The sequence below is a fragment of the Liolophura sinensis genome, chromosome 8, assembly GCF_032854445.1.
Source record: "Liolophura sinensis isolate JHLJ2023 chromosome 8, CUHK_Ljap_v2, whole genome shotgun sequence".
NCBI classification, from domain to species: Eukaryota; Metazoa; Mollusca; class Polyplacophora; order Chitonida; family Chitonidae; genus Liolophura; species Liolophura sinensis.
This window is the reverse complement of record NC_088302.1, coordinates 12,149,276-12,175,399: the sequence shown is the minus strand read 5'-3', so window position 1 is coordinate 12,175,399 and position 26,124 is coordinate 12,149,276. Positions and strand designations below refer to the sequence as shown.

The 26,124-nt window shown below is 37.8% G+C and overlaps 3 protein-coding genes across 5 annotated transcripts in view; 2 read left to right on the top strand and 1 right to left on the bottom strand.

Moving 5' to 3' along the window:
* The first annotated feature begins 1,724 nt into the window (after nt 1-1,724).
* Nucleotides 1,725-4,333, top strand: LOC135473968 (peptidyl-prolyl cis-trans isomerase B-like). Its single transcript, XM_064753937.1, has 5 exons — nt 1,725-1,944; nt 2,229-2,345; nt 2,807-2,909; nt 3,302-3,486; nt 4,166-4,333. Exons 1-5 carry the CDS (start codon nt 1,828-1,830, stop codon nt 4,298-4,300), a joined length of 657 nt encoding a protein of 218 aa, XP_064610007.1. The 5' UTR covers nt 1,725-1,827; the 3' UTR covers nt 4,301-4,333.
* Nucleotides 4,334-5,868: 1,535 nt separating this feature from the next.
* LOC135473137 (pentatricopeptide repeat-containing protein 2, mitochondrial-like) lies at nt 5,869-17,231 on the bottom strand. 3 transcript variants are annotated; one of them, XM_064752970.1, is made up of 9 exons: nt 17,127-17,231; nt 15,132-15,224; nt 14,501-14,636; nt 12,933-13,053; nt 10,906-11,085; nt 10,460-10,573; nt 9,554-9,628; nt 7,436-7,552; nt 5,869-7,242 (listed from the first exon to the last, which is right to left on the bottom strand). In XM_064752970.1, the coding sequence occupies exons 1-9, from the start codon at nt 17,224-17,226 to the stop codon at nt 7,003-7,005; spliced, it is 1,176 nt and encodes a 391-aa protein (XP_064609040.1). In that variant the 5' UTR covers nt 17,227-17,231; the 3' UTR covers nt 5,869-7,002. The 3 variants fall into 3 exon arrangements, with proteins under 3 accessions (XP_064609040.1, XP_064609041.1, XP_064609042.1); XM_064752971.1 differs by lacking the exon at nt 17,127-17,231 and adding an exon at nt 16,369-16,463; XM_064752972.1 differs by lacking the exon at nt 17,127-17,231 and adding an exon at nt 15,998-16,079.
* A 1,268-nt stretch (nt 17,232-18,499) lies between these two features.
* Nucleotides 18,500-26,124, top strand: part of LOC135472412 (uncharacterized) — a 35,127-nt gene continuing 27,502 nt past the window's right edge. Inside the window, exons 1-2 of the mRNA XM_064751907.1 lie at nt 18,500-18,627; nt 24,917-24,968. Of these exons, the coding sequence (XP_064607977.1) occupies nt 18,555-18,627; nt 24,917-24,968 (125 nt within the window). The 5' untranslated portion in view covers nt 18,500-18,554. The remainder of the gene's footprint in view (nt 18,628-24,916; nt 24,969-26,124) is intronic.

Below are 26,124 nucleotides of genomic sequence, written 5' to 3'. Positions count from 1 at the left end.
GAGTGCTTAATACACATGTACAACGGGTCCACTGTATAATGGGATTAAGACGACACCCTCAACACCGCTACTTATACGGATCAACAAGGGTATTCGTGGTCCCCATTCTTCAGAGTAGTCTCGGACACAACTGGCAATAGCTCTGTTTGGACGTGTAGTTACCACAAGACAGTGATTTTCAAAAGGACACTTAACAGTGCTTTGATGCAGACTATTCTAAAAGGATAGTATCTGGCAACAGTTGCTGCATGCGTGGTAGCTTTCTCATGCAGTTAGGTGTCTTGAAACCATACACATAGCTTACGCTAAGTACAGCTGTCGACATGTCCGAAGTGTATAAGCGCAAGTGCTATATCTGTCTGTTCATCCGATAAAGAAAGGCCCACAACAGGCCTACCGGTACTTTACCCTGTTCCCGCACAATGCTCGGAGAAGGGTAATAATTACATGTATATGTCATGTGTTTTATGAAAGAGTAAATGAAAGAAATTCTGCCGAAATTATCGGACAGTTTTTTTTTTTTTTTTTTTTTGAGGACATGAAAGACGGTTTTCTTCTCAGGCCTACGTATTCAAGTTTCTTTCCGAAAGAATTTTTATCTATGCCTATTACCGGTATACAAGATTTGTATGGTATATTACCAACTGTAACTGGCCTAACCAAGAATTTTAAACACACTGAGATTTAAAGGAAAAGTCCTCTAAAAATCAAAGTAGGCATCCTAAACATACCACTTATAACTATACATAAAATGATTTCATTTACTTTTTTTTAGATTTGAGTGAAAAGAGTTCAAGGCGTTCGAACATTTGGATTCTAATATCGGCTTTATGGATCATACTATTAGAGATTAAGAACTCTTAATCTCTTAAACAAGTTTGCACTTGTTTGTGCCATGAACCTTGCTTCATAGTTTAGCTTTCTTTTGCTGTAACTCTGTTTTACACAGCTTTTTTGACGGCCGTACGTAGCCGTTTATGTGGATTACTTGTTTTTTATTTATTTGTTCTTTTCTTTTTACATCAAAAGCGACCATTTTACATCAACAGCGACCTGTATATACAATATATATATTCACTCATGCTCCTCTTTTTAATTAATTTATTTATTTAATTGATTGGTGTTTTACGCCGTACTCAAGAATATCTCAGTTATACGACGTCGGCCAGTGGTATGGTGGGTGGAAACCGGGCACAGCCCGGGGGAAACCCACGACCATCCGCAGGTTGCTGCAAGACCTTAACACGTACGGCCGGAGAGGTCCTCTTTTTAATCTACAACCCTTACACCCATTACATACATTATGTGCCTTGTCTTGTAATATCCCGTAACGGTACCCTATAGGCCTAGGCACATGCATATGCATGCCTTTGTGTGGTGCTGAAATCTGCTTTGCGGTGGGCCAGGCTATGTACATAAACAGCCTAGGTCTATAGTTCACATCTTCACTTAATCAAGCTAGCGATCTTCAACATTCGATATTTCACAGCAAAAGGAATTACTTTTTGAAGAGCCGCACACAGGACGTGATTTGTTTCAACAACATAACAAAACAACGCCAGGGATAACTGGCAGTGATCTCCACAGATAAGATAACTTCATATCACATTTACTTTCACTTTCTCCACGTACACAATTTCCCGCAGTTTTCCACCAGGAAGGATGTGGCGAACTCAACCAATCAAATAGCTCCACATCCACTTCGGCGCGCCACCTGGTGGTAGTGTCGAGTGACCACGCCGGCTAACACTGTTTGCGTGCTGTTGATGTTTTAAACATTTAGTTCAGTTTTTTTGGCTGCTTCATTTGGTTCAGATTGACTTAACCATGGATCAGTCTGTCCTTTTTGCACTGCTTGGCTTGCTCCTCTTTCTGGGTCTTCCTGAGTCGCTGACAGCTAAAGAGGAAAAGGCGAAGAAGAAAGGACCTAAAGTGACTGCTAAAGTGAGTTCACAAATGACTGCATTACATCGGCTGCTGCTAAGCTTCACTTAATTTCAAAACAGGGTCAAGTCTAATAGTATACGTGGCATCTTACTGTGACACCAGATTAAACTATCATCCTGCTAAACTTTGTGCTGGTATAAATCCAACTGTCAATCAATATCATGTACATATGAAGATAAGCTGATTGATTATTGCATTTTAAACTTTTCAAAATAAAACAATGGATGTCCATGCTTTTTTTTGTTTTTGTTTTGCTTAATAACGCATTTTGTGCTTTTCAGGTTTACTTCGACATTGAAATTGGGGGCGAAAAAGCGGGAAGAATTGTCATTGGTTTATTTGGTAAAACTGTTCCCAAAACTGTGACCAATTTCAAGAGTTTAGCTGAAGGAAAAGAGGTTAATATGCAAATTTAATAGTTCCTTGTTGGATATTAAACGGCATAAATGTCCATAAAGTATCTCCGTCTGAAAGGAGTGCCGAATTAAAACTAATAACTTTAAGTATTTATATACCGGTATAATACTTTTATAGTTGCTAGATTCGGCAAGGAAAGGTATTTGATGGATATTTAAGTAAAAGTGTATGATAATTTCAAAATTAATGATGATTACATGGTTGATCTTGTTAAATATGTCTGATCGACACATATGTGTTAAAATGTTTTATTACAGCCTATGTACTATTTAGAAAACTGTTATTAGACGTTCACGTGAGTAATTAAAACATTTAATTGATTTCATTCTTGACAAACAGAAACAATAGTTTCTCTGAAATTAAAAGACTTGTATCAAGGTTCTGTTCCAAAATTCTTGGTAGTTGTTACTTTCTTGTTATCTGTGATATTTTCTCCTTCCAGGTTAATGGAGAAACTCTTACTTACAAAGGCAGTAAATTTCACCGGGTCATCAAGGACTTTATGATCCAGGGTGGTGATTTCACCAGAGGGGATGGAACTGGGGGTAAGTTGTGACTTAAACATACAAATATTAGCTGTTATCACTCTTAAGATATTCACAAAGTCTTGGCTGTAAGTTATATTTATTTATTTATCTGATTGATGTTTTACGTCATACTCAAGAATATTTCACTTATGTTACGGCGGCCAGCATTATAGTGGGAGGAAACCAGGCAGAGCCCGGGGAAAACCCATGACCATCTGCAGGTTGCTGACAGACCCTGTAAGTTATAATAAATTGGAAAGTGATGCATTGAACATTTTTAAAAGCTTGTATAGAAGTGCACCGGCTAATAAGTGGCACCAGTGGTTGATGGCGCAGCATTTGAGTAATACAGTAGTGACTATTAAATTTTACTTTACGGCTACTTCACTGCTACTTCACTTACTCTTCAGGAAAAAGTATATATGGAGAGAAATTCCCTGATGAGAACTTCAAGCTGAAGCACTATGGATCTGGTTGGTTATCTATGGCAAACGCTGGCAAAGACACAAACGGATCTCAGTTCTTTATCACAACGAAAAAAACAGAGTGGCTGGATGGCAGACATGTTGTGTTTGGAGTGGTCATTGAAGGAATGGTATGTAGTGTTATGAAATGGTCTCAAAGAGTTATGTCCCCTTCGTGCCAGTCAGATATTTACTTTAATATTTAATTAAAAAAATATGTTTAACTCATAAATTTTCTCAATACTTCCATCCTGCTTTGACCCAAATGTTAAAATTGTAAGGCATTTATTCTTAAAACTGACCATCATGTAACACAGAACATGCAGCCCTCCAGGGCTTTTGTATTAGAAGTTTGCTTGTAATTTTGGTGGCAGAGCAAAACCGTAATATAGTTATTTGTTGTCTAACAGATCACATTGTCGATCTATGTGTGCTTATGCTGTCAAGTTTTTATCAGAACTTTCAACATATTAAAGCACGGCACAAAGGTAGACTTTAACAAGTTGGACCCAGTTGCTCTGGATTCTTATAAATATAACATTGAGGTGTGGGTTGTCATGGCAATATAATCTAAATATGTTTGAGACTGTACAGGGTTACAGGGGTGTAATTCGTTCAAGGCCTGAAAAGTGTAGTGTGTGGGATTTTTGACACAAGGAAATAGAAATAGAAAGTTCATTGAAATATTTACATATATGTGATTATATTAATCTTTTTTGTTGTAATGCATTAGAGTGAATATTACTTCTACAGTCTGAACCTTTAAAGGAAAATTCCACAGTAATGTTACACTACTCTTTTTCTTTACAGGATGTTGTACGAAAAATTGAGAAATCAAAAACCGATGGACGTGACAGACCTGAGAAAGACGTGGTTATAGCTGATTCTGGATCTATTGAAGTTGAGGAACCTTTTGCTGTAGCTAAAGAACCTGCTAAAGAATGAATAAAATATCCACATTTCTACTTTGGAGATACATATGCATGTTCAGTTCTTTTTTCATTGGGAGCCACAGTTCATGGCTAAACATGGTTTAAAGAGAAAGTCAGATAGGGTAACAGTTTTTTTTTTTTTTTTTTTACTTTTGGGGAGTGAAAGAGATAAAAAAATTGGTAAACTTGTATGTTTGGTAGCAAATAGTATAATGAAGCTAAAATAAGACTAACATAAAAAAGACAGTTTTTCTTAAACCCTGTGGAGTCGCGCTAGCTAGTACCCATGTAAATATCTCTGTTCTGTAACATACTGCTATGTTTGGGAGAAAAAAATCATAGAAACAATCCTAAAAAATAAAGCAATTGTCATGAATTAAAATTTAATTTTATAATAAATATTATACCAAAGCTTTTGTGGTACAGTTGCATTGTATGGACATCTGCAAACTAAATAATATGCAAATGTTTGCAGCCTTGAATTCTGGTTTGAGGTATAAACTGTCGATTAGATCTGTTTGTTTGCTTCAGGGTTTAATGTAACATTCAACTCATCTTGACCATGCCCTAAGGCCATTTTCATGAAATGCATTTAGCTTAGCCCGATGGTTTCCATCCTGGTTTCCTGCCACCATAATCCTGGCCGTTGTTGTATAAGTGAAATATTCTTGAGTAAAGCGAAAAGCAACAATCACAAAGTAAGCCTAGAGATGTAAAGTTGTAGAGATAAGAGCATTTAGTTAAGGGCTACTTAACGGCACTTCATGAAACTCACATCAGGGTGTTGGTGTCATTAGAATGCTAGGCAGGGTATCATAGCCAACCCTGGTAAGGATGGGTCTTATGAAAATCAGTCCTCTGGCTCTGTTCGGTTTCCTCCAACCATGTCACTGGCTACCGTCATATAAGTGAAATATTCTTGAGTACATTATAAAATATCAATCAAATATCAACATCCACTCCTGCTTTCAATGTTTGTGGGACAATGGTGACAACATGGAGATAGAATAGACCCATTGCTCTTGACCCCTTGTATTCCGGAAAGGAGACCCTGATGTCATTTTAATACAAATTCACTATTCTACCTCCATGGTGACCATAAGCGGTTTGCTACAATCTGGCATTTTGCACGGTCTTAACGTCTGTTGGAGACCACTTACCTTCCAACAATATAATATGGTGTCCATATTTGTAAATGTGGGAAAGTTTGTCAGTAACATGCCAAAGGTCAGTGCTTTTAAACCAGGCACTCCGCTTCCCTCCACTCATGAGATTGATTGCCATCATAACTACATAACTTAATTGCTGAGAGGTTCGTTGACTTCACAGACTGGGCCTTCTGTCCTGGATCACAGAGACCACACGCCCATTTGGGACTTTGAGCTAGGACAGAGGAGGATTGTCAGCTAAATATATGTACATGTACCTGGCCAAGGGCGGTGATGTACTCCAGACACTCCAGTTGTCTTCATTCATTAACCATGCTGCCATCATATAGGCAGAAAAGTTCCCAACAAACACAAAACTAATTGGCACCTTTAGATGCTTTAATACAACAAAAAAAACTGAAGCGCTGTCCTTTGCTGATTTACATGTATTTTTCGGATAAAAAGTCGCAGAAAATCTTGCATTAATTCTTAACAATTAACATCTCGCTAACTGTACATGGTCTGCCCTATTTCTAGAAATACAGTGCACAACTGTTTCCACCTCTGGCTACTTTCACAACACTGCAGTGATTTTCTTCCAAATATGCTTTCATCATATCAGAATATATAACACTGTTCATTGTGATCAGTAGCTTCAAACCCTGGTTGCATAGGCTGCACCGTTTTCCAGTGGAAAAGTACCACAAAACAAGACGAATTCACACAAAAAAAATATCACACCTTATTAATGACAATAGGAACACAATGTTATATTCAACAGCCATCTGATGGTTTGGGATGAGCCCAAATAAGTTTAATATAACATGAACAAAGAGACCCAGGGCCCATTTTAACAATTCTGCATTCCTAAATTTTGTGGTTTACCATTTTTTCTACAGATCAATAAATTCTAGGCAATCTTGTGCTTAAAAATAAAAGAAATTACATAAAGAGATTTGTGAAGTCGGTTGCAAAGATCTGGGATTCAGTATGTTTATAGTCTTTGAATGCATCAGAACTCCTTACAGAATGACCACAAACATACAAAATGTCCAGTATTCAATGTGTTTGTTATACACAGTGTACCATTTGTGGCTTTCAGTCAGAGGCTCTGCTCCGTGGAACTTCTTATTACAGCGAATAGTCCCAAACAGTCAAGGCTTTAGATCTGCATTTCTATAAAAAAAAAAATGAAAAAACCAACAAGAAGTGGACATATATGGAGACATGCCAGACTCATCATGGTTTACCTTTACACACAGAAAAGACACCTGAAATTCCAGATTTTTACATACATATTCTTCCCCATGGCACCAGACTGGAAATTTCTGACATGGTCACAAACTACATGTTTAAAACATCTTCTAGTCGAAGTCACTTTCAAAGGAAACAAAAAACTCATCCAGATTTTATGCATAAAAATCCTGTTGTAGTGGACTGGAAAACTGGTACACTATTCTTGTGTATCACATCCTCAGGGGATGGCAATTTTCCTGATGACAGATATAACTTGCATTAAAACGACACTGGGGTCTCCTTTGAAGAATGCATGGGGTCCAGTTGTACATCAAGCCATGTCGGTAAGGCCTTCTCGCTTATACTCTGGTGGATGGAAGTTCTCTGATCGCCTGCGAGACTTGAAGCTTGTCTGTAACTGTCGGTTCTTAACAATGGGCTTGGTTATAAAGTCATGCAGAGTTTGTTCTGAGATATGACCTCCACTAGCTAGTCTCTGAATTACAGTCTGAAGCTGACGTATCAAATTCGGATCATTACTGGATTCCACACTCTTCTGTAACTCCCTGGCCTTTATTTGAAGAAAACAAAGAAAAACAAAATGTAAACAAATCAGTGTTATATTACATGTTACAACATACGGTGAGTAAGTTAAATAAAGACTCCAAAACAGCCTTAAAAAGATCTTTGGATGTTTTAGATGGTTAAAAAGCTAACATGGCTTTTATTTGAGCACCAGCCATCCGGTTAGTACTTAACCTCACCGTGTCGCTGAAAATCTTATTTCCTCGCTGAAACTCTTGGGGAATATCTCTCTGAAGAGTGTTTTTAAGAATTTGGATCGCCTCTTCATATCGTCCAAGATGTGCAAGTGTGATTGCCTGAAACAGAGATAAAAGTGTAAACATGCATATAGTGTCATACAGGCAGATTTTGTTACCTATCTGCCTACAGGCTGATTTTGTTACTTATCTGCACACAGGAAGATTTCATTACTTATCTGCACACAGGCTGATTTTGTTACTTATCTGCACATAGGCAGATTTTGTTACTTATCTGCACACAGGCTGATTTTGTTACTTATCTGCACACAGGCTGATTTTGTTACTTATCTGCATACAGGCTGATTTTGTTACCTATCTGCACACAGGCTGATTTCATTACTTATCTGCATACAGGCTGATTTTGTAACTTATTTGCATATATATATACTGTGTCTTCTTGTGGCGGGACGAGTCCATGCTGCCAAAGTGCTGCTGCCACTGAAGTATCATGCTAAAGACACCAGACATGACACCCGATCCAGTCCCATAATACTGAGACCTGGCTGACCAGTCCTGTTTCCTTGCTCTAACCTCTCAGTGCTGAGCGCCAAGCAGGGCAGCAACATGTACCATTTATAAAGACATTGGTATGACCCAACCTAAATTTGACAATAACAACAGGCGATCAACCAGTTCATTCAAACTGTTGAAAGACTGTTATGCTGTTGTTACAATATTCTTACCTGTCAGCAAGTGGTCTAACTTACTGCCAGTGGGTTTCCAGCAGTAAGTAGACAAACTTACAGCCAGTGGGTTTCCAGCAGTAAGTGGACAAACTTACTGCCAGTGGATTAACAGTCAGCAAGTGGACAAACTTACAGCCAGTGGGTTTCCAGCAGTAAGTGGACAAACTTACTGCCAGTGGGTTAACAGTCAGCAAGTGGACAAACTTACTGCCAGTGGGTTTCCAGCAGTAAGTGGACAAACTTACAGCCAGTGGGTTTCCAGCAGTAAGTGGACAAACTTACTGCCAGTGGGTTAACAGTCAGCAAGTGGACAAACTTACTGCCAATGGGTTTCCAGCAGTAAGTGGACAAACTTACTGCCAGTGGGTTACCAGTCAGCAAGTGGACAAACTTACTGCCAGTGGGTTACCAGTCAGCAAGTGGGCAAACTTACTGCCAGTGGGTTTCCAGCAGTAAGTGGACAAACTTACAGCCAGTGGGTTACCAGTCAGCAAGTGGACAAACTTACTGCCAGTGGGTTAACAGTCAGCAAGTGGACAAACTTACTGCCAGTGGGTTTCCAGCAGTAAGTAGACAAACTTACAGCCAGTGGGTTTCCAGCAGTAAGTGGACAAACTTACTGCCAGTGGGTTACCAGTCAGCAAGTGGACAAACTTACTGCCAGTGGGTTTCCAGCAGTAAGTGGACAAACTTACAGCCAGTGGGTTACCAGTCAGCAAGTGGACAAACTTACTGCCAGTGGGTTTCCAGCAGTAAGTGGACAAACTTACAGCCAGTGGGTTACCAGTCAGCATGTGGGCAAACTTACTGCCAGTGGGTTACCAGTCAGCAAGTGGGCAAACTTACTGCCAGTGGGTTTCCAGCAGTAAGTGGACAAACTTACAGCCAGTGGGTTACCCGTCAGCAAATGGGCACACTTACTGCCAGTGGGTTTCAAGCAGTAAGTGGACAAACTTACAGCCAGTGGGTTACCAGTCAGCAAGTGGACAAACTTACAGCCAGTGGGTTACCCGTCAGCAAGTGGGCACACTTACTGCCAGTGGGTTTCCAGCAGTAAGTGGACAAACTTACAGCCAGTGGGTTACCAGTCAGTAAGTGGACAAATTTACTGCCAGTGGGTTTCCAGCTGTAAGTGTAATGGGACATTCAGTCAGGGACGTAACTGCTGGAATCCGGGTAAACATTCTTCGTAAGACAGCTGATGTGTAGCTGCATTTCATTGGTTAACGCAAATTTAAAAAATTCCTGTCAATGGGAATTCCCCATGTTGGCCTATCACGGAGAATGGATCAATATTTATCAGAAAACAAAGACGACATATGCTGATATTATGAATGTACCATATGATAAGTACAACATATTAAATCATTACCTTAAGATTCTGATTTGTCACGAACTTTTCCTCATTCTTCATCACTAAAAGTTCCATAGATACATCTGGTCGGTTCTGAAACAAAAACAAACAAGACAATTTCTATGTTATACTGTATTCCTGCATACATATAAACCAGGTTTCTCCTGATGGACTAAGCATCCCAGCATCTGGTTCCACAACACTGTTTTAATGTTATTGTATGATAAATGTCATGACAACACATTTGAGTAATTCTAGATCAGTGACGCTAATAAATTGCAATCAACATCGCCCCATCTTTTTTTTTATTTTTGCCTAATTCTGGTTAACAAAGGGTGCTATGTGGGGGGAGCAGGTGGTGGGGGGGGGGGAGGGGGTTGGTTTCTAATTTGCTACCACCTAAGCATTCACATGAACAGTTAGAACAAAACTCTTAACCAGGTAAATTCACAAGAAGTCATATTTCACAGGTTACATGTGACAATCAGCCAATTATCACACTGTCATCGCTGCTCTGGCTTTACTCTCTACGCTTTAAGTCTTTTATTATACAAATTTAAGATGCAGGTTTCAAATATCCTAGGAACATCTTAAAACTTTCCAGATAATTCTGCATTAAAGTCAGGAAACTGAATTGTACCCTGGCCTCAGTATGTGTAGTTCATCCGGGACTCTGTACAAGTACACTATAAATGACACTGGGGGCGTCCATAACCTCCGTGGTTACCATGCCATGAGCCACTCACCAACATGGTCGCTCTGAGTTCAAGTGCTACTTGTGCTGGCTTCCCCTCCAGCCATATGTGGAAAAGTCTTCCAGCAACCTGCAGATGGTTGTGGGTTTCCCCCAGGCTCTGCCTATTTTCCTCGCACCATAAACAATTTTTCTGACAATTGGAACTCAAGGTCATTTTGGGTCCTTACCTGACGAAGAGCTAGCAATGAAGCAAATGATACACTTCTCTGAGTCAGCATCGCTCCCCTTTCTCGACAACCTACAAAAATCTCCATCATCCTCTCAAAAGACTCCTGTGAATTCTAAAACAATCAGAGAGAACATTTACTGTTGAAATCAGCTAATTAAGAAAATGGATATCATTCACAAATTCGTTCACTGTGTTACTAGGCCTTGATATCAGGATGGTTATGATGAGTACTTCTAAAAAATAAATATTTTGACACCAGTAAAAATACCTGAAATACTGACAGACAGTGTAACTATCTTGAGACCAGTGAAAATACTGGCTTAAGTTAAACACAAACCCACCACTTAGGGTGCCTAGCCCCAATTTCATTACTGGCCTCATTTAAGAAACCAGAATAAAATCAGATCCAGGACAAAACCTGGATTTGAACTCCAACCTACTCACCATTTGATAACAGGATGCCAATGCCAGCGTGGTGCAATCATTTGGATACTTGAAACCTCGCAGTTCTTTTTTCTGGATCACCTCAAACATTTCCAGTACTTTTTTGTATTGTTTTTCTTCGTAAAGTTTGTCGAGAAGTAACAAAAAACTGCTGGTGTTGTCGAACGTACCTCCCAGAGACTAAAAAACAAGACAAAAAGTTGTTGCAAACAACATTCTCTATTTCCCAAGACATATTTAAAAAAAAAAATAACCAGGCTCTCATCAACATGGAGGTTTTACAGAAAAATATATTACTGAAACTAAACTCAAACATTACAAAGCTTATGAAAATGACACCTTTAAACAATAGTGATCCTGGTCTTGTTTATTGTTTGTTTGATGGGGTTTCAGAATATTCCTTTTACAAGAAGGAAGCCAAGTCTATGGGTGAACAAACATCCCAGGTTATACATAATTTATTTAATTATTTATTTCTTTGATTGGAGTTTACACATTACACTCAAGAGTATTTTACTTGTAAGACAGCAGATGGCAGTATGGTGGGAGGAAATCGGGCAAAGCAGAACAGAAACTAAGAACCATTCGCAAGTTGTTGGCAGATGTTATCTGCATGGAGTGGAACCAGCATGGTCTGGTCTTGAACCAGGTAATACAGATCATTTCCAAACCAGTTGCTACCACATGGTCTGGTCTTGAACCAGGTAATGAAGATCATTTCCAGACCAGTTGCTACCACATGGTCTGGTCTTGAACCAGGTAATGAAGATCATTTCCAGACCAGTTGCTACCACATGGTCTGGTCTTGAACCAGGTAATGAAGATCATTTCCAGACCAGTTGCTACCACATGGTCTGGTCTTGAACCAGGTAATGAAGATCATTTCCAAACCAGTTGTTACCACATGGTCTGGTCTTGAACCAGGTAATGAAGATCATTTCCAAACCAGTTGCTACCACATGGTCTGGTCTTGAACCAGGTAATGAAGATCATTTCCACACCAGTTGCTACCACATGGTCTGGTCTTGAACCAGGTAATGAAGATCATTTCTAAACCAGTTGCTACCACATAACAGCAAACTAATCATCCTTATAAAAACACTTCAAGTTGGATAATCACTGGGTGGGGCATGATTGACTGATAGATTTGATTAGCTAACTGTTGTTTAAAGAAATACTCAAGAACTATTCACTTTAACACACAGTGGCGTTCAGTTTTATGGGCAGAGAAAACCGGTGTTCCCAAAATAAACCACTGCCATTTGGTAAGTTATTGGCAAGCTTACTGCCAAGTGTGATGCACATAACAGACTGTCCAGAAGGCCCAGACATGCAATTCTGACAGGTGAAAAGTGAAAACAAACATTTATGTTTTAGCACACTTTTTATGGAAATTACTGCAATATTTTAGATCAAAAATTTGCATTTGATAAAAGGAGCCCAACGTTTAGCCCTCTGGGACAGATCTGTATATGTCAACAACGTCTTGGATAAGTAAAAAAGAAACACTTAGCTGTCACATGAGTCATAGAGAAGTATAAAAAAATTTAAAATTTCAACCCCACAGGCATCAAGAAAGACAGCAAATCTCCTGGAAAAGTCTCTGGTAAACCAACAATCAATGGATTTGTACTTGATGTCGAATTGATCAAAGGCTAACAGACTCCCAACAATTGTCATTAATCTGGTTTGTCACCACTGGTCTTGTGATAGATACCATGAGCATGAGGGGCCTACATGGCTGAGGTGATGCCTCTCACCAATGCGTTCACTGTGAGTTCAAGTCCAGCTCATGCTGGCTCCTTTTTGACCATACGTGGGAATGTCTGTCACCACTCTACCGATGGTCTAGGGTTTTCCCCGGGCTCAGCCTGGTTTCTTCCAACCATAATGCTGGCTGCCGTCATATAACATGTAAGTGAAATATTCTTGAGTACCAGTAAAGAAAGAAATAAATAACCAGGAAGAACAGGGTACAATTTCTAAAAAGTTCTGCTACAAAATATTCATTTTCTGGCAAAACTCACAGGATCCAGGAAAAGTCTACACGCCTCATCAGGTTTGTTTAGCAAATACAACAACCGCATTATGATAGGGCCAAATGAAAAGTTCTGAATCATTGACATTTCTTCATTCTGTTTCAGATACCTGTAAAACAAGGAATAAAAGCATTAACTTTAAATTTATTATCTAATTACGTATATCCTTGCAATAACCTCATTTATTTATTTCATTGGTGCCTTCCAGTGGTTAGTGTTCACGTCCAGCTCATGCTGGCTTCTCCAGAGGTTCATGGTAAATTCTCCTAGCAACCTGTTTTCCCCACACTCTGCTCAGTTTCCTCCCAACATGATGCTGGATGTCACTGTACGAATGCAATATCCCTGAGTATGGCATAAAACACCAATCAAACAAATAAACACATAAAATGCTCCTGGTTTACTGTCTATCTTATCATTATTTAGGGACATTTTGACAGGATTGAATCTGTATCTTCGGCGTACTATTCTTGCTCTCTCATCTACAGTGGTGATAGACTACAAGGCCAACATGTCCGGCTCGTAAACCCGAGATAGAGTAGAAACACCCACAATGTAAGGTCAAAACTAAACCATTATTTGTCTGATGTTACAAGCCCTTCATAACACAAGATGGTAGGTAGGTCGAACAATCATACAGTCCTGTTCAAATGATTGATCACAATTAGCTGCAGCTACTGTTTATGTATGCGGCACAATCGCACATGTGGTTGACATTTAGCTGTTACAGGTGTTTAGGTGTTGAGCTGTCCTATAGATTGGAATACTTAAATAACACTGTGATATATTTTCAATCGGGTAAACAGCATGATGCGGTGAGTAGCTCAAAGCAGGCCTTATTATCGAATTCGACTGAGATTTTCTGAAGAAATATTGAATAAAGGTCAATGGTTGCAAAAGGTGCATCAATGTTTTAGCTTGCAGAGAGACCATGTGATAAGTGGATTTGGATATTAAGTATTCAGTATGCAGCGAGATTTGTATTCATGGGGTAGCTGAATACAGATACAATGTCATAATCTGCTGCAACCTTTGTCCAGGCTAAGGATGGCATGAGTCTCCGCGTGTCAGTAAATATAAGCCATCCTTAGACCGGATTTTTGGAAATTGTACATCTCAAAAGATGGCCTGTCACCTGTATAAACAGAGTGACATTTCAAATGATTGGCCAAAAAAAAATAAAGATAATAAATGTAATAAAATAATTTGGCATCTATAAAAAAACGAAAAAAGAATTTTGGTCAGGGCCTTTTTGAAGGGTCAGCAGCATAACATCAGACATACAATATCTTAATTTTGGCCTAATCAATAACAAACTATTCAGAAAACAGATTTTCCTACCAGAAGCAGTGGTTATCTATTTTATACAGTTTATGATTACAATAAGGCCCTCACCACCCATACACACACACAAAAAGACAACAACAAAAACCCCACATACTCAACCTCATTATAGTGGTCTACAGTCTACATGTACATATCTTATCGCCAACTCTAACAAATGCTTCTTTTTTGTTTTCTTCAACAAACTGTTAATATGACTGATGCTGGCTTACTCTCGAAACATCTTCTCTGTGATGTTGAAATCCTCTTGGGATGAGCTGATATGTAGCATAGTTTTCAGGTCATCTGTGAACACTGTGCCAGGGTCATCGCCACTGATGTATGTCTCCATGCGGGAACAAAACTTATCTGTCATAGAGACAATGGGATAAATCTATTAGTGACAAGAACTAACAGCTCGAAATTTAACAGGCAAAGGAAATTTGGTAATATATGTGGCAGTTTTGGAAGATCTCTTATTTTTCGAAGGCTGCCATATAAACCTGAAATCTGATCAAATCACCTCAAATTGGAAATATAAACATGTATACCAAGTATAGAATACCTGTGCAAAATGTTATGATTTCTATTCTATTCACACCACTTAAACTTGCCATTTCAAATCAGTTGCCATAGAAACCAGAAATTTCATAAGAAATAAAGCTTTAGCTATGTTAGTAGCTGTCAATCTTCCTTGTTAAAATGCTTACAGGCATGTCTGGTACTTTCAGATATGGACAGTAAACTGAAACACAGTGCAAGTATTAGACGAAAACTGGATGTCCTAAAAAGGACATTATTTTACTCATAATTAACAATAACCACTAATCGCACCACACATGCCCCTCTTCCATGACCTCTAACCTTTGACATCTCCCAATTTGTCAGCCGTTATCATCCTTTGCCTCTCATAGTTGTCCAGACCTAGAAATTCTCTGCTAAACAGGAATCGTTTACCTAAAAAAAGACAGTAAACAGAAACTATCAGACCACTCCATACTTGTAGTTTACTTCAAATGTGGTTAGAAAGTTCCATAACATGTAATGGGTGAGAGGTTTAATTTATGTATTCATTTTATTCACTTCAAAAATAAGGGTACTCTAATAATTGGATTTTGTTGTCAGATGTTCGTCTATTCAGCCAGACCAATGCTGCCATTTCACTTCAGGTTTAACAAAAATATTGAACTTGATTCTGGGGTTATTAAAAAAAGACAAGAAGTAACTATAATTTCAAATTCAACAACAATGTCTCTACAATAATTAAGCACACATTAATATTCTGAGTTATGTCGCTTTTGTTTGGGTTAGGTTGTTTATATGGTTTCAGTTTTCAATTGATCAGAAAACTCATTTTGTGCCAGCTGATGATAAAAATTGATGATTTAATTTATCAGGTAAATGAATATAATATGTGTTAATTAGAGGCAGGCAATGTTCTTTTAGCCACAGGGGTGTACACCAACTGTGGCTAACTTTCTTTTAATCCATGTTTTGAAACTGCCACATTTTGTAAGGTTAAGTGTCCAAATGTTCCACTGCCACCATATGGCCGATGAATACAGGCTTGAAATTAGCACTGGTCCGGCAGTCCGGCAAGATAAAAACATGGTGTGGAATAAAACTCACTTCTGTCCAACTCACTTTGTCCATGTGTTTATATGTAATTTCAAATCTCAAATACAATCCTCTTAATTTACTATCCACACCAATGGAACTAATTCACTCACTTCTTTGTGGTCACACTGACTGCTAGAACTTTGGTGGTACCGAATGCCTCGTTAGGATAAATGTCAGACTTTTAAAACAGCATCCTGTGTTCATCTAGAAGGATTAGAGTTGAAGTATAGCCACCTTAGGCTATATGGGCTTGAAGCCCTATATGGAAATCTCTGCACAAAGTTGCTGAAATGGCCTCTGTGTGTGTCTTCATTTTGTTTCGACAATCTATGGATTTTCATGTCATATTGACCTTTAAAACATTATGGCTGCAGATTTTGAACATGTGCATTCATAATGACATAAGTAGGATGTACACGTGACAAAAAAACTGGTAAAACTTAAAAACCAATAGTCTGCATATGCAGAATAGTGAACTTACCACGTAGCTAACAGTTCACTTCACTTTAGATTCACATTCTGTAACCATAAATTTAAATTCAACTTTGTAAAATCTCCTCTTATTCTGTGCACTGGCCTGCTGTCATAGTTGGGAAGTCGATAATGTGAAAGTGAGGCTCTCATACCTAGCTTCGCAGAAACATGTCACCGCATTTGGCCCCACTGTAAAAAAAATGTTTTGCTTCTCACAGAACGCGAGTACCTCTACGTCGGATCTAACTACAAAAAAAACCCCAGCTTTTGTGAAGCATGTAACTTTCTGAGAAAATGGCTTAGGGTAAAGAAAACTATTTTTCTTACACTAATCGGGCTTGTATGTCATAACCTAGGAGTGGTTTCAGATTAAATCGTACAAAAAGATCAGGTCAGATTGCTGTTGTTGATGTAGCACGTTATACAAGATAATTCTATTCTGAAGGATACTAGAGACGCTTTTTGATAGAAATACACTATGATTTGGAATGGGCTTGAGAGTGATTACCTGGCTGAAAGGTATTACACAAACAGTGACAACAAAGCAAAAGATTACGAGGTTGGGTACAGATAGAGCCTTTGGCAGCTGACGTCAGATGCAGGCGAGGCCATACCAGGGAGCTTGGACAAGCTAACATAAGATACGACTGTTGTTGCTGTTGTTGCGATTGTCAATAGCTGTGTGTAAGTTATAAATCGCATGTGCGCTGTTGCAACGGATGACATTGCTTTCAATCGCAACCACAAAAAGCTCTGTGTTCGTACCTTGATATGTGACGCGGAGCTCGCACCGAGAAACTGTTTTTACGAAAGGGTGAATCTGAGATCTGGTTCTCTGAATCACATGTCGTAGTGAAGCCGCCATGCTTGTTTAGGTAAAGTAAGTAGACTGACAATAGCTTTGCAAAAAAAGCTCCGTAATGATTACCCTACGCACTATAAGTGTATCTGTCACATCACTTATGGTAAAGGATTTAAGCGATCGAGGTGATTTCGAAGGCAAAATACACATACGTTGCCTTCAGAAAAAAAGAACCCTAAAACAATTAATTTGAAGAAGTAATAAATTATGTATAACAAGTCGCTTCATGTGATTAATGAAATCTATGCATTTTGAGTTTTTTTTTTAACCTAATCCTGATTAACTAAACCATACTACTAGGGGGATTGAAAGATGCTTCTATTTATTAAACATTTACATGAACATCTGGAATAAAACCCACACTGAGGTAAACTGACAAGAGGCTGTATTTCACTGGTTACACGTGACCATTTGCCGATAATCACACTGTTTTTTTTTTGCCGCTCTAGTTTTACTCTCATCCAACGCTGTATTCTTTAATTGCATTCAATAAGTTATCTTAAATGTCATGCAGTCCTGTGTTTTGGGATTCTTGTTGACCCACAATAACATTTTTTTGAAAAATCTCGAAATAATAAGAAAAATTACCAGAATTTAGTGCGGAAATAGTTTCATCTTGGATACTACCGGGTTCCGATGCGGATGACAAAGTTAAAGATAACACATTCATACTAGCTACTGCATGGTTCGAGGTTATCAGACATGTCACACTTTCACACGAATACCATTTCTTTGATCAAAAATATATGATAGCTTTTAAAGTATATACCCGGTATTAGATGTTTAACACTGATAGAACATTAAACAATGCAGTCTCTCCTGAGTTCAAATCCAGCTTGTGCTGGCTTCCTATGCAGTCCTACGTGGGAAGGTCATGCAGCAACCTGCAGATGGTCCTGGGTTTTCCCCCACGCTCTGCCTTTTTTCCTCACACCATAATGCATATGATGTAAAACACCAATACAAGAGAATTAAGTTAGGAGTGTATTTTTCTTTTTATTTTTTTAATTATTTCTTTTACAGTTTGTGTGTTTGTTATTATTGTTTAATTTCCTGAAAAAGTCTTTTTGACTTTTAGCAAAAAGTTCAAGCCTGACTCTTACAGCTGGATGAGAAATGCAACTAAAGATCTATCACACAAATCACCACGGAAAATATTAATTGGTTTCGCAGAGAATGCTACAAAACTGTTTACCAGTCGGCCGTGGCTTGACCCCGGTGACCCCCCAAGTCGTCTGGTATTGACCCAGATATCAGCCGGCAGTTCAGTGACAGGCTCCAAGTGGAGAAGGTTTAGCAAGATTGCGGGGTAAACACAGACGAGGACAGTTATGTCTGCCAATCCGAAAGATTTGATCAGTCTCTCTAGGGGGGATGGTACCTCGGCCGTCGTTCATTTGCACGGTAAGATGGGATTTCACACATGCGAAATAGACTTTAATCTGAGCCGATAGTTTTGTACTTCACATCGACGTGCCTGTTGAAGTTGTATTAATGAGGGTGGCTAGATTTGATTGAGCGACGCCCAGATGACAGGTGAATGCCTTTGAATTATCACCCGGGATTTTTGCGGAACTCTCTTCAGATGTAGCTGAAAATGGTGGCATTATACAGTAACGGCTTTAAAATTGGCTGTGTTTATATATTCGGACTTTTGTAGGTGTTTTGAAACCAGTATAAGTATATACTTATATATGTAATCCACTCACCGGTACATGTTTTTGGAGTTTTTACGGCATAATGCATGTTAAGGCTATTTTATACCACGGCATACAAGAAAAGTTTTTTCTTATGCTTTTAACTTGGTAATTAAATCTTCAGTGTCATATGTAGACCTATTTGATTTGATTTTTTTGTTTTTGTAATTTGTGGTGATGAAATTTTATGAACTATATAAAATTGATGTGTAATATCCTTCAAGACTTATTTCAGGATGTAACAGAGAAGGCTATACCTTGCATCCTTGTTATATTAATAGTAAATAACTCTGAGATAGTGAGGGAATGCCTGGTCAGAAAGGATGACAGGTGTTGTCTGACACGTTACGTCATTGCTTTTCTGTGGAAGCTTGTGTTAAAGTGTTTGAAACAAAAACTTCATAAAGCTGGTGGTATGGAATGAAGAAATTATGATGTAGTTATGATAAGACTGTGAACAAATACAAGGTAATTATTATTATTCATGGAAAGTTATCAGGTGCTATATATACACTAGCAAATTAGCAATATTGGTTACATATAACAATCAAGATTAACACAAGAGACACCTGTGATTTGAAATAGGTGAGCAGTGTATGTTTGATTTGTAATTTATGAAAAATGATCAGACAGATTATAGTCTTGCTAGAAAAAAAAATCATCAGATTTTCACTGAAGTCAGCACATGATATTTCTGGATGCTTAACATATATTTTGTTTTTATTATAAAATCTTAATCAGTGTAGGCCCATGTCACGATTTTTTTTCCTTTGAATAAAAAAGAAAGAAAGTAATTTTTGATATTAAATGCAAGATCGGTTTGCATGATTATCCAGATTAGAAATGAAATACTAATTTGAAAACATTGGCAGTGTCATGCTTCATTTGACACATCAAAAAAGTGCATTTTTTATATTCGCACAATATTGAATACCCAGTGTACAGTTAATTATAATTTTTATCAGAGTTTGGTGACTTAGAGAAACTAAATAACATTGAAATTCACTGGACATATTATTACCGGGCATTGGTTCTAAACACGGAATGCATAATTTGGAGAAAAGATATATTTCCTGAAGAAGACAAGCCTATAATTACCTCATTGGTTAACCCTTTGCCTCGCACTTTCCTGTAAGGTCATTCTGTAGACAGTTTTATTTAGGTCACCCAGTACAGCGTCTGCATGCTATTACCCACCTTAGTGAAATATTTATGTGAATCTGTCTGACTGCTAATGGCTTTTAGCAATTTCCTGCAAATTTGGCAGCTGATACATTTGGCTGAAGAGCCTACATTTCATGGCCGCTTGTCACGGCTTGCCCATTGATATATTGTAAGTGCTGAAAGAAAAAAAGAATCAATTTTGGTCTGTGTTAGCCTTAAGTGGCGTTAAGAGATATTTATTGTATTTTGATCGATCTTTAAGGATGTCATTACCATTACATAGATTTAGCTGTATTGACACATTTAAAAAAAAAAACTGGCTTCGTGTATTTGCCATAAAAAAAAAGCTCAGTGGCTTTGGGTATAGTTATATTCTGAAGATTGATGAAAGGAAAAATATTGTACTAGTGTTTGCTCTAAAAATTCACCCCCAAAAATTCATTTTTGCAAAAATCAACCTCAAAATCACATCCCCCCCCTTCCCCCCCATACCCCCACTGCCATGGATATCCTACCTTCCAAACAAACCTTAAAACATGTTTCTTCTAAGAGGGACTGGGGTATCAAGATTTAAGGAAAAAGAGTAAGTGTTGAAACGTAAGGTGAAGTACAGTCCCTGTATAAAATAACTAGAAATGTTTTTACAGTTGTATTAATCAGATGAATTACATATGGATATATGGTTTTTGTGTCCATTATTTTGTATTTTGTAGTGTTATACTCATACATACTTGTACTACATAAGCACAGTGTTTAAGATATTTGAACTGAATTGTCTTTCTTCTGCATATATAGTTATTTGGGCAGGGTTCATGCAGTTTTGCAAGCGTTATGTGTCAGACTGTGTCTTACGTTTCAATAACATATAAATTTAGATTATGTCTGTGACAGTTTCGTAAGTTGTTTACGGTAGCCCTTATGACTACATGTGTATTTTTGTCAAGTCAGCATTCATGTATAGATTAAGTAATGTTGTCTGAGTTATACATTAGAGGACGATTGTCAGAATTGATTTTCTCTCCGTGCCGCTCACTATGTTTACATAGATTTCCTCCAAGTTGTGCAAACTGAATATGCTCTACATGTACATGTGATAATTTTTTTGTGGGTGTTTTTTAGATTTTGGTATGAAGTTTATTTCTCTACATACATGTAAATGGATAATAGTGACCTTGTATGTGATGACAGTGTTTCACGCACATGTACATGGCAATGTTTCAGAGCTTATGTATGTACCCTATTTCCTCAACCCTAACACATGTTCACTTTGTGTTGTTGTAAATACATTTTAAGAACGTTTCTCTGCCTTGACTAAAACATTATCTCTTCTGTGAAGTTCTGATTTGGGCAAACTCACCAAAGTTCTCGTACTATTAGAACATTAAGGTGGATCAGTTACATTCAGAGTTACCCTCAACCATGTAAGAGGTTGCAGAAATAGGGTTGGGCAACGTAAGAACATGTATGGCTCAGAGAGGATTATTTTAGTCCAGTGAATCTAAAATGATGTAATGCAACTATCTGAGAAGAGAATGTTTAAATAAATTTGGGCTGTCCACTCAAGATCACTGTGACATTGTATTCACGGAGAAATCCAAGACGTACATAGCTTAAAGGCTTTTTCTCCTGGAATTCTTTGTACGAATGTCAGGGTTTTTCAAGGCAATGTTTTGGTGAAAAGTTTGCTGCTTTTTTTATTTTTTGGTGGGGAAAATCAATGGCATGTCTGTGAAGAGAAACGTCAACATATCTCCCATGATCCTCCAGTACACTGACGTAGACAATCTGCCTCCCACGCATATCCGTAAATCTCCACGGACTCAAACAGTAAAACAATGCCAAGTCCTGTGCGGAAGAGAAAGCCTGTTCAAACACGGATGGGATCTGACATTTAGTGAGAAATACACAGACTTGCTCAAATCAGTGGCGTCTTTTTTTTTTCTTTATTCCCAGAATGCACTTGCACATTGTCATGGAAGTGAGGCCATCACGAGGATATCACAGCGGTTAATCTTCCCCCAATCCAGAGTTCAAATCCTGTGTGTTCTCTGTTTTGAGCTTACCACTATTTATACCTTGCAATATTTATATATATTTATATAAGACCTTGAAATAAGCAATAAATCCATAATCCTCAAGATTATAAAATATATTTGTAGTTTCATGGATTAATAAGACAAAATATGCTGTAAAATGCTATAACGTGCCTGGTGAAGATATAATTAAATCTACTATATTTTCGTTGTACAAAACACCTTAGCAAAATAGCCTGGTTATATATACATGTATGGGGGCAAATGTGCAAAGGGAAAAATGTTCACAGAGGGAATAGTCCAATGGGAAAATGTCTATAAGGGGAATAGTCCAATGGTCAGAATGTCCATAGGGGGGCATAGGGTGAATAGTTCATTGGGGAAAATGTCCATAGGGGGTATAGTCCAATGGGGGAAAATGTCCATAAGGGGAATAGTCCAATGGGGAAAATGTCCATAGGGGGAATAGTCCAATGGGGGAAAATGTCCATAAGGGGAATAGTCCAATGGGGAAAATGTCAATAGGGGGAATAGTCGAATGGGGGAAAATGTCCATAGGGGAAATAATGCAATGGGAAAAATGTCCCTGGGGGGAATTGTCCAATGGGGAAAATATCCCCAAGGGAAAATATTATCGATCCCACATTTGAACAGCTTAAAAATATGTTATATCAAGTCTTTTATACAAGTACTACAGCATGCATATTTTGTGTGGAATGAAGCTTAGTGGCTATCTTGCCATTTATTTATAGTTGATTCCATGTTTGTTGTCCAAAATGTTTCTAAAATCTAGACATAGATTTTGTTTCTTACTGATTTGAAAAGTGAACAGTTCAAACAAACATAATATACATTTTTATGTCTGCTTATTTTTTATTTGATGTGGAAGGAGACAAACCCAAATATATGTCAATAGGTCCATTCCATTTTTATAGGTCATAGATTTTCATTAAGACTTTTTTTTGTGAGAACAAACGAGAACAGGTAAATTTATGCTGGTTAGACTAGATAATATTTTCATTTTGTTAAATCATGCAGCGACTGCTTTAACAGAGCAATTGGCTTTTAATGTCCATGGCATCAGTGGTAGCCAGTAACATAGACTGGAGATTGATCTTGAAATCTGATGAACAGTTATTGATTAGCTATAAAGTTGTTCTGGAAATTGATGGCCAGAGCAACCTATACATATTAGGTCTGTTGTAAAGATTCTCACTACAACCTGTGATGAAACTGAGAGATTTAAAAACCTGTAAGGCATTAAATGCTGTGCAGATTTAACCTGTGTTGTATATTGATCTGTATGCAATTGGCTAGTTTCTGGATTTTCACAGCCAGCTGTTGCACCTTTTGTGAAAGTCTGGGTCAATATCGACTGGGGAACAACAATAGCTGGTTGGATAATGGGATCATATCCCGGTTCCCATGGAGGTAATAGTCAGACATTTCTTACGTACTCTCTGTCTGACAGCTCGGAGCGTGTGCAAAGTTATTGTGATTAGCTCGGGTGTGATTGATTGGCGGCGTAATGAATTGATTCCACCGTCCAGGTATAGCAGGACTTATAGACAGGCAACCCTAAGCCCCTTCCATTAATCAGGTCATTAGGCCTAAGGTAATCTGCTCTCACAACATGTGGCCGTTGATATTCTAATAATCCCCACACCAGATGTGTCACGGACTCTCCCATATTTTGTCTCTATATTGTACTGGGACAGGCCACAATGAAGTAATCATCAATTCATTGTCAGACACAAAACTGACAGCTGCACTTCTTAAAGTGAAAGACAGCTAAAATATGAAGTAAGGTTCATCTTACAGACAACTGAAAACTAAAGGTACTTTCATTTTCTCAGGTTTTTTTAGAGTGTTGAAAGGTATTCAAATATTTGAAAACTATGATGGGCTATATGAGCCATTCTGACAGTATCTTGGAAATCTGACGACACATCACATTTTTTCCTGATGTTCACCAGAAGGAAGGAATTTTTGGGAACATTAGTTCAGTAACCTTTCGCTCAAGGATACAAAGAGTGATCTCAACATTCAGTGCCATGATTAGGGTTGGAAAAACTTCTTGTGACGTCAGAGTTCATATCTCTGATAGTATAGTCCATAAAGCCCACCTTAGAATTCAGATGTCTGAGTGCCTTTAACTCTTTTCACAAAAATCTAAAAAAATAAATAAAGGTATATTTATATATAGTTTTAAGTAATCTATTTAGTGATGCTTACTTCGATTTTTTGAGGTCTTTTGCTTTAGGTGTAATTAGGTTTGCTTCATTTGTAAGGTGGACCATATTGTTAGTAAACAACCTTAAGTTTCACCCGAAAAGGAGCATTTATGAGAGACAGTTGTACTGACATTATTCTTACCTATTTGTACTATCCTACCTCAAAGCGTTTTATCGATACAGCTCTCAGAGTCAGGCAAAATGAGCAACTTAGCCATGGACAAGTTTTAGGTCATTTACAGCATGTACTGTCAGAGTACATGTAGCTCTAACAAGAATGTGTTCACAGCCAAACAAAAACATGAACAAAGTTGATATGTCAGTGTGGAGAGGTGTTAAATTTATATGCAAAATAAATGAATGATGCCTGGTTAAGATGGGAGTTTCTGGTTAACATGGGAATGCTTGGTTAAGATAGGAATGCATGGTTAAGCATGTGGGTTTCCTTTACTTGAACACCTTTTATTGGCTTCATGACAGTGTAATAACCTTGAGATTGACTTGTTATATCAGTCGAACATTAACAACATCATCAATCAATCCCAATTTGTATCTTATGTTTTAGGTGCCACATTACTGTCCTGGAAATGTAAAGGTCAGGAGATGCTGTTTGTAAGGTAGGTGTTTTTCAGATTATCATGGGCAACACATGAAACCTCCAAAACTTGGGTATTCAGGTCCAAGCTGTACACAGGATTTTAAGCTTTCCCCCTGAATTCAGTGTCTTCCTAGCATTCTTTTGTCTGTCTTATAAGCAGGCTTTTGCTGAGCCACTGACTAGAGCAGACATTGTGCATTCACTCATTGCTCTGTGTAAATATGAAATTAATATTTTGGGAAGCAGTGAAATTGACCGACCCAGATAACTCCAAAGTCCAAACTGAAAGGTGTATTAATCACATTGAAAATTGATTTTCGTTAGAGAATATATTGAGAAATGTACTTTTCCAAAACAGTGTGCATGTCATTGCCACAGCTACTGCCGCAACCAAAAAGTTAAATTGTTATTGGAAAAGTTTATTATTAAATTAGGTTTTAGTTATTGGCAGACGTGCTCACTACAGTTGTGTTTTTTGCATGACTTTGAGGTGATAGAGCGAGAGTTGCAAGAATGAACATGTTTTGTGTGTGACATACCGTATTTCATGTAAGGTTTAGGATACTTAAAAATGCACCTTCAGAAGCACATAATGTACTTAAGGCAATACTTCTGACACCAACTTTTTCAAACTTCACAAAAAACTTTAGAGTGGTACGGTTAAAATGAATTAACCAATCAGAATCAAGCAAGTTAAACTTTTTAAAATTAATATGCTGAACTTTTGATGAAATACATCATTAAAATTATATCCAGCTGTAAATGTGAAGGTTTGCCAGCAACCTGCTGATGGTTGTGAGTTTCCTCCAGGCTTTGCCTAGTTTCCTCCTGCTATAATGCTGGTTGTCATATAAGTGAAATATTCTTGAGTACGGCATAAAGCACCAGTCAAATACCTAAATAAATAAATAAATAAATCATTAAAGAGTTTAAAATTGCAAAGACTTTATTGTTTAGAGCATATAGAGAAAAATCTATGAATTTACTTGTAAACAGATATATTGGCCTAAAACTATACGTGCCAGAGATGCATACATGCATGAAACATTTAAAGTACTATTTAAAAGAGTATATTCTGTATACTACTTTAAAAGATATATTTCGTATAGTTAATTATACATACAAGCAATAAATGGAAAATGTCAGCAAATGTTTATATTACAGATCATAGACCT